Source organism: Eulemur rufifrons, chromosome 13 (assembly GCF_041146395.1).
Source record: "Eulemur rufifrons isolate Redbay chromosome 13, OSU_ERuf_1, whole genome shotgun sequence".
Taxonomy (NCBI): domain Eukaryota; kingdom Metazoa; phylum Chordata; class Mammalia; order Primates; family Lemuridae; genus Eulemur; species Eulemur rufifrons.
In genome coordinates this window covers 13,036,743-13,045,365 of record NC_090995.1, presented here as the reverse complement: position 1 = coordinate 13,045,365, position 8,623 = coordinate 13,036,743, and the positions used below count along the sequence as shown (strand labels likewise).

At 45.6% G+C, this 8,623-nt stretch overlaps 1 protein-coding gene across 3 annotated transcripts in view; it reads right to left on the bottom strand.

Moving 5' to 3' along the window:
• Positions 1–3,155: 3,155 nt before the first annotated feature.
• HELQ (helicase, POLQ like) overlaps positions 3,156–8,623 on the bottom strand; it is a 37,852-nt gene continuing 32,384 nt past the window's right edge. For all 3 annotated transcript variants that reach the window (XM_069485555.1, XM_069485556.1, XM_069485557.1), the window contains one exon: positions 3,156–3,412. In XM_069485555.1, coding sequence (XP_069341656.1) covers positions 3,305–3,412 — 108 coding nt within the window. In that variant the 3' untranslated portion in view covers positions 3,156–3,304. The remainder of the gene's footprint in view (positions 3,413–8,623) is intronic.

Sequence of the window (8,623 nt, the reverse complement as noted above, 5' to 3'; positions counted from 1 at the left end):
CTCGTAAAAACCCTAGGATGTAGATGCTGTTATTATTTGCATTTTACAGACATGAAAACTACAGAAAAATGGAACATATCCAGGTGGTAAATAGCGGTGTGCATGCCACTCACTAGTGTGATCTAGTTCATGTCTAGCACCCAGCTGCAAGGAAGCCTGGGAAGAAAAGCACCGTGGGCCCACACAAGGGGTGGATAAATCTGGGGGTTAAATCCAGGTTTTCTGATTCATGGTCCCGTCTCCTAGAGCCCCGGCCGGGAGCAGGTACTTAGGAGAGCTTCACCGAGTGTTCATGGAAACCTTTAGGGAAAGGTCATTTGGGGGAAGGAGTTTGGAATCGATGACCAGCAAGATGTCTTTTAATCCTCTAATTATGTTGAAGAGGAGGAGGATGAGGACGGTCAGGCGTGTGCCCGAGAGGGGAAGCCATGCAAATAGAGGTGTGGAGTCGTGGACAGAGAGGAGAATTAGCGCCTTTCAAGCACCTAAGAAGGAGGAAGAGCTTGAGACTGACTGGCAGCACTGGCTGTTTGAGAGAGGTCAGAGAGAGTGAGGACGAGAACAGGCCACGGGATGTGGCTACAGAGAAGCCACCACTCTTTAAAGACACCACAGCACCACCCAGTCTACCTGCCCATACTTACCCAATGTCACCAAACGGAAATATAGAACAGCATTTGTTCCATTTACAAAAGTAGACATAAATAAATAGAATAACATCAATGATATCTTTCGTTAAATATATTATATTGTGCCTTGCACTAATTATCATTAATCGTCTAAATGGTAATGTTCCCAGAAATGGAAGAACATAATAATAATAATTTCTAGAATCACCCCATAAAGATGAAGGCAATTGCTGATTTTCAGAACGTTTCTATTGATCCCTGGAAAAAATGAATAGCTTTTCTGATACATGTAAGTGCACAATTAAAACACTAAAAAAAAAAATCCAGTGATGCAAGTAATATAAAGCTATTTCCTAATATATAGGAACAGGAAGTGGATGATACTTTCTGGTGAGTGGCTCAGATTTCTTTTGCAAGGTTCAGGAGTACAAAGGAGCTCTGTGCCCGATGGGTTCACTCAGCTCTAAGTCTTAAGTTAGTGCTGAGCACGTTGTTCGAAATTAACTTTGGAGATCAATCAACACAGGCAGGAGAATATGAAAAACCTACAGTGTTCTGCATGGTCTCCTCTTGACCTTCTAGGGAGACTAATGATGATGTGTTCTCTTCATGGCAATGGAAAAGAATTATATGAAAAATATAATGCGATTCTATTTTCTTTGGCTATTTTTTTAAAATTTATTTTCAAACATATTTTAAATAAAATATGTAAATTACAAATATATAAAAGTTAAATATATCTTTGTGAAAATGTATTACTACCATGTTGGCATCATCAAAACTTATGATCTTGGTCTTTTCTTCTTAACCTTTTGTAAAAGGCCAAAAGAGAGACACTGGCTACTTTGACACCCTTCAAGCAGACTCTAGGAATGTCACCAACAGCGTGATCTTTGTGACCACATGCAGCCACCAGAGCTTCATCATCTTCCTCAATGGAGTTGGAGCCGCCCTCATTGCTTGAACAGATGCTCGGCAGAATCTGGCTGTCTGGCCGCAGCCTCTACTTTTTCCAGCACAATTCTCTTCACATGGGAAGTGTCACCAACGGGGTTGGCCTGGAGGGTTGTGCCCAGGTGGGTTTTCTTGCGCGGTTTCTCAGGCCACCTCTAGTCCTGTTGGTGGCAGCTGGAAGACCACAACACAGGCCTGAGCACAAGAGCAAGTCAGGACGGGATCTTTAGTTAATTTGTTGGTGACTATTATAAACCTCAAAAAAGAAAAAAAAAAAGAGGGAGAGAAGAAACACAAAAGAAGGTCTAGTGTCTAAATGTGAGCTTAATGGGTGTGCCAAAAATCTCTCCACTATCTGCTAGGGGATGATGGGCTGGACCCTGAAGTGCTTCTTCTTTGCAGCCACATGCCTTGGGGCAGGCCGTGGTGTGACTAACAAGGGGCTACAGGCCCTGGGGACAGGTTGTGGGGGACGGTGAATCTTGGTGTCAGTTCCTGGCACATAGAAAGTACTAGGTAAATGGCTACTATATTATAATGGTTTCAAATGTTAAGGCACGAAGAAATTAGACTGTGGATCTATTTTTATTCTTTTATTCTTAAATTTCAGAATATTATGGGGGTACAAACATTTTGGTTACATATATTGCCTTTGCACTGCCCAGGCCAGAGCTACAGGCGTGCCCGTCCCCCAGACAGTACACTCCGCTCCGCATCCATTAGTTGTGAATTTAGCCATCCCCCCCTACCTGGCTGGCACCCAGTGAGACTGTGGGTCTATCTGCAAAGTTTCCAATAGATGTTTCTTAGACAAATGGGTAGAACATTTTAATCAAACCAGTTCAGTACTCATAAATATTGCTAGTGATCACCTTTTTTCTTGCACTGGTATCATCTGCATTTGAGCTGTAATTACGAAAAGGGAGAAGGGAGAGGCAATATTGAAGAAAATCTTCAAATTGTTAATTTTGGGCAGTATTCATTCTTCACTGAGGTTTCTACTTTGTGCAGGGAAGCATGGTAGGTGCCGTGTGGCATGCAAAGACAGAGGTCTGAGCCCTCCAAATTATAAACTAGGAGCAGAAAAGAAGACACAGGCAGAAATGACAGGCCCGTGATGCTTACAGCAGGGAAAGAGCCCCCCTGTATGGGGTGGGCTTGAGAACGAACCTGGACTATTTCATAGAGGAGATAACATTTGGGCATTTTTACTTGACCTTTGAAGTATATGACAGATTTTAAAGAGAATTTCCATGCACTGCGAATAACATAAAGCAATTAGGAAACAGAGAATTTGAAAATCACAGGGAAAATTCTGGGGATTTCAAGTAGTCCAGTCTGATGAAAGAAACGGGTAAGAGAATAAGGAAAGATCTGGCCACAAAGGTAGGCTGGGATACGTTAAGAAGTTTGCATTTCATTTTGTGATGGACACCACAGAGGGTTTTTTTTTTTTTAAATTTTTATTTTTTATTTTCCTGCTTCTCCATGGGTTGGACACCACAGAGTTTTGAGCAGAGAAATAATGTGTCAGTATTGAAAAAGATGGGTTAGTAGTGGGAAGATTATTGCAATTATGGGTGAGAGGTATATTCCAACAGTATCCACAGTTCTCAGTGCATAATTAAAATATATGTTTTTCGTTTATAAAGTATAAGGAATCTTTAATAAAATATATGTACAATAAATAATTCATATTTGAACATGCTCCTCAAACAGCTTCACGCCTTTTCAGTGGAAGGGGCCACGGCACCAGGGAAGTCGGAAGGGACTCTCAGTAAGTCTTCCATCTCTTCTTGCAAAGCCTCTGCTTTCTCCTGCAACAGCATCTGCAACAAAAAAATCAAGAGGTAAGGACATAATCCGCATTGCTAGAGAATTGCCAACATTTTTACCGCTATCTATTGGACACCTGAATCCTTACACATCCGTAATCTAGACATTAAAACTGATAAAGAGACTGAAAAATGGCCACTTAAGAACAAGCGATTATAGTAAATGAAGCTGAGGCATTTAGTTCAGACCATTTTAGCTGATCCCTGCATTCAGTATACCAAAAATAAAGGGAGCTTTAATACTCTCAAAAGATTTGTTTTAGTGAAGGCTCAGCCACTTAAAAATTAACTTCTAATCTATAATTTTGCAAAAATTTAATTAGCTCCTGAAAATGGCCTCCTTTATAGGTATGCATTTTATTATTCTTTGAAATTTAGTAGGCTTTAAAAAACCTGCCAGTAGTTCAAATAAAAGTTTTATTCAAGCTTCTAAAGTTAAAATGGTTAATTTCAAAAGCGACACGAGCAAAAAAAGTATCTCTAAACCTGGTATTTAGAAGATGTCAATGAGTATTTCCCGAATAATGATTTTTCCTCTTTCTTCTAAAAATAAATAAAATATTTATATTTGTTGCATCTAGGTTTTGTATATGTAAGGGTGAAGTATTTGCACTACTTCTGTTGTAAAATTTTTATAATAAAACACTTAGCAAAATCACAGAGGGGAAACCATCTTGAAACAGAGTAAAAGTGAAAAATTATACTCCACCAATTTGATAAAGCACAGCATTATAAAAAAGAGATTAAAATGGAGTTAGGTAAGCTTTCCAGTAGCTGAGGTAATGATAATCATGTAAACATAAATCTCCTAACACATCCTCTGAAAGCAAGAATAATAAGTAAACCAGGCCAGGCGCGGTGGCTCACGCCTGTAATCCTAGCTCTCTGGGAGGCCGAGGTGGGCGGATCGTTTGAGCTCAGGAGTTCGAGACCAGCCTGAGCAAGAGCGAGACCCCACCTCTACTAAAAATAGAAAGAAATTATATGGACAGCTAAAAATATATATAGAAAAAATTAGCCGGGCATGGTGGTGCATGCCTGTAGTCCCAGCTACTCGGGAGGCTGAGACAGGAGGATCCCTTAAGCCCAGGAGTTTGAGGTTGCTGTGAGCTAGGCTGACGCCACGGCACTCACTCTAGCCTGGGCAACAGAGCGAGACTCTGTCTCAAAAAAAAAAAAAAAAAAAAAAAAAAATAAGTAAACCACACAACACCTGTGTGTCAGCCTTATCATTCATAGAACACAGAGAACACCATCAGTCTCAAATTGTTTAAAAAAATCCACCAACTTCAGGCAGGCAGAACCAATTTCTTGAGTGCCTATTCCAAGTGTTCGTAGAGATCAAGGTGGGGTTGAGAAAAAAAACTACATGAACAAGACAAGAGGGAAACAGAGGGTCTAAGATTAAATAAAATCACCTCCAGAGAGAGAAAGCCTACCTAGGTATACAAATACCGAAAAAAGAATCTTGGAGGATTAAAGCGTTGTTTACAGAGAGGCATGTAAAGTATGTGTGGCACTCGAGGAGACAGTCTGTGGAAAGGCAATGCTTTTGGGGAGAAAACAGGTAACAAGGGCGCTGCCCTGTGGAAGTGGAGCAGTGACGGGAAAAGGCAACAGGGACAAAATCTGGAATCCTGTAGGGCAGAAGGAAATTAAAAATCAAAACCCACAAATCCTCTTTGTGAGCTGATGTTCACCCTAGTCGAATACATTTTTCTAATTTAAAGTCACTTATTTTGGCCATGGTGACTGCAGTGCTATTTGTATCCTTAATAATACTCAGTGGGACTCCATCGTCTTGGCTCTACTGACTATTCCACTGGGTAAATCACTTTAAGTTTCATTTATTTATTTATTCAAGTATGTATTAAACACCTATTGTAGGCTGAGTACTGTGCGAGGTGCTATTGATAAGGGAAACCCCCAGTTATTTCTTGGCGCAGTAGTCATCTGAGACCCCACCCCTCAGGGAAGACCCGCATCAGCATAACACTAACCTATCACCTGGCCCATCAACTAATCTATTACCTGGCGCATCAGCATAACACGAAACCTATTACCTGGTACATCAATTACCCTATTACCTGGTACATCAACTACCCTATTACCTGGTGCATCAACATAATACTAACCTATTACCTGGCGGGCATTAGTCACCTGCGACCCCACCCCTCGGACAACCCCAACTTAATAAAAGTGGGAAAAATCAGGTAGTCAGGGCTCAGAATTTGGTGGCGAGACCCCTCTGAGCCCGCTGGCGAATAAACCTTGATTCTCCGACTCTCCGTGTGCTGCTCGGTTTGTCCTCAGGACCACCCGCTGTAACACTTGCTGTAACATTTTGGTTCCCTTAACGGGAAAACTGACCGAGCTAACCCCTTAAGCAACAGAAGCGAACCGGCGCCAACTGCCATTTTGCAGAATATCTTCGCTCCTCCGGAACTTCCGCCAGCCGGGGTCGGAACTCACCCGGACACACCGGAAGAACGCACGAGTCAAATCAGGTCCGGAGGCATCGGACCAGGTAAGGTTCCGGGACCCTCCGAGTCAGGCCCGTCAGAGGACGGAAGAGGAGCTTGATCACCTCCTGAGCGCAGGGAATTCCCAGGGCGGGAAAGTGTGACCTCTGCCCGTGTGACTGGGTGAGTGAAGAGTGACTGTTTGTGGTTCCACGGCTGAGGCTCCGGAACCAGAGTGGGTCTTCACCTGAGGTTCTGTGGTGGCGTGGTGCGGCATAACAGTGATTGACTCCCCTGAAGGGAGCGACCAGGCCCGGGGCTCATACGGACACACCTTAGCCAAGATGTGCCTAAGTTCCCGCGAGGGGCACAGCCAGGCGGACACCTGAGAGAACCCCCTCTTTGTCTGTTAAGCTGTGACAGCATTTAAGGGTCTAGAATGGGTAGCTAGAATCTAAGCCTATGGTCCTTAAATGCATGTTAAAGAACTTTAAGAAGGGTTTCACGGGAGACTACGGCGTCACACTGAGTCCCAGCAGACTTGGGGCCCTCTGTGAACATGAATGGCCCACATTCGGGGTCGACTGGACCGAGACAGGAACCTTAGACCTCCCCGCCGGGAGAGCAGTTTGGAGAGTCGTGACTGGGACTCCCAGCCGCCCCAACCAATTCCCTTACATAGACTCATGGCTAGAGATTGCTCAGACCCTGCCCCGTTGGGTCCCGTTCTGTGCTAATAAGGGACAGAGCAGGATTTTTGTGGCCCAAAGGACCAGAGACTCCAAACTGCACAAACCCATCCATCAGGAAGCTCCTGAAGAGGAGTCACCACCGCCACCCTACCGTGACACCTCCAGAAGTGCCCCCAAATCTGCCAGACACCCCGCCACCATCAGTCTCCCCGCTGCCAGTTCCAGACCAATCAGGTGCCGACACTCCCATCACCCGCCAGCTACGGTCAGCTCAGGCCCCAGCTTCAGCCCTCCAGGTGCCCCTGCGTGAGGTGCGAGGTCTGATGCAGGTTACAGACGATGGGTCCGATCAGCCGGGTCAGCCCGTCCTGTACTACCAGCCCTTCTCCACCACTGACCTTCTGAACTGGAAGCACCACACCCCGCCTTACTCCGAAAAACCTCAGGCCCTCATTGACCTCCTGGAATCCATCTTTCAGACCCACCGTCCCACTTGGGAAGACTGCTGCCAGCCCCTTCTGACCCTTTTTAACACGGAAGAACAACGCCGGATTGTAGCTGGGACCCGGAGGTGGCTCCAGGACCAGGCTCCAGCAGGGACCTTGGACGTGGAGCCATGGGCACAGAGAGCAGCACCTGAGACCAACCCGGATTGGGATTTCAACACCCTGAGCAGACGAGAGGCACTTGGAAGGTATCGGGAAGCTCTCTTCCACGGGGTCCGGGAGGGAGCCAGAAAACCAACCCACATGAACAAAGTCACTCTGATCACCCAGAAGCCGGAGGAATCACCGAATGAATTCTACGAGCACCTTTGTGAGGCCTACCGAGTCTGTACACCCTTCGACCCAGAAGCAGCTGAAAATCAGTGGATGGTGAATGCTGCATTTGTTGGACAGTCCTATACTGACATCCGATGGAAACTCCAGAAACTTGATGAATTTACAGAAATAAACATCACACAGCTGATGAAAGTGGCCCAGAAGGTCTATGTTAATATCGAGACTGGACCATCCAGAGGGAAAATGATAAGAAAATAAAACAGAAAACAGCTCTCCTGGCCGCTGTCCTTGGAAGACCTTACCCAGACAAGAGACCTGGCCCACCACGGGAAGGAGGACCCAGGAGACGAGGGATCCTGAAGCCTGACCAGTTTGCCTATTGTAAAAAATTTAGTCACTGAAAACATGAATGCCTCCCCCCCACAAAAAAAAAAACCAACCACCGCCAAACAGGAACCTGCCCAGGGGCTTCCAGCAGGAGCCGGAGACACAGGACCTCATCGGTCTCACTGGGGTCGACTCAGAATAGGACCAACCGGGTTCCCTGACTCTTGGCACCCGGGAGCCTATGGTCGTAATGGAAGTGGAGGGCCGACCAATAACGTTCATGGTGGACACTGGGACAGAACATTCGGTGGTAACAACCCCTGTGGCTCCACTTACAAAGCGGGAAACCACCATTGTGGGAGCCACTGGAACTCGAGTAGCTCGACCCTTCTGCCAATCCCGAATATGCCAGATGGGGGCCACCAGATAAGACATAAATTCCTATACATACCAGACTGCCCCATGCCCCTCCTAGGTCGAGATCTCCTGAGCAAGCTGGAAGCCCAGATCACCTTCCACCCAGAAGGGATCGTGAGCCTCACGCTCGACACTTCAGAGACTCTCATAATGGCGGTCACCCTGCCCCACGAATCAGAATGGAAACTATACGATAAACCCAAAGAAAAACAAAACCTGCTTGACTTCCGGCACGATTTTCTGTCAATGTGGGTGGAGGACAATCCCCTCCGCAGGTCTTGCACACCAACATGCACCCCTGGTGATCGAGATGAACTACAGGCCAAGCTATTTCAGACTTACAATTATAGCTGAGATCAAGAAGGAAATCATCCCAATTGCAGTGTGATGGCTTTGCCCACACGAAGCAGAAGAGCAATGGCAACCCGGGTTGCATCTGGCAAAGCGGTAACGAGGATGGCCAATGGCCTAAAACTAGGTATTAATTTAACACAGACGAAGGAAACTGAAACCCTTGGGGGCAAT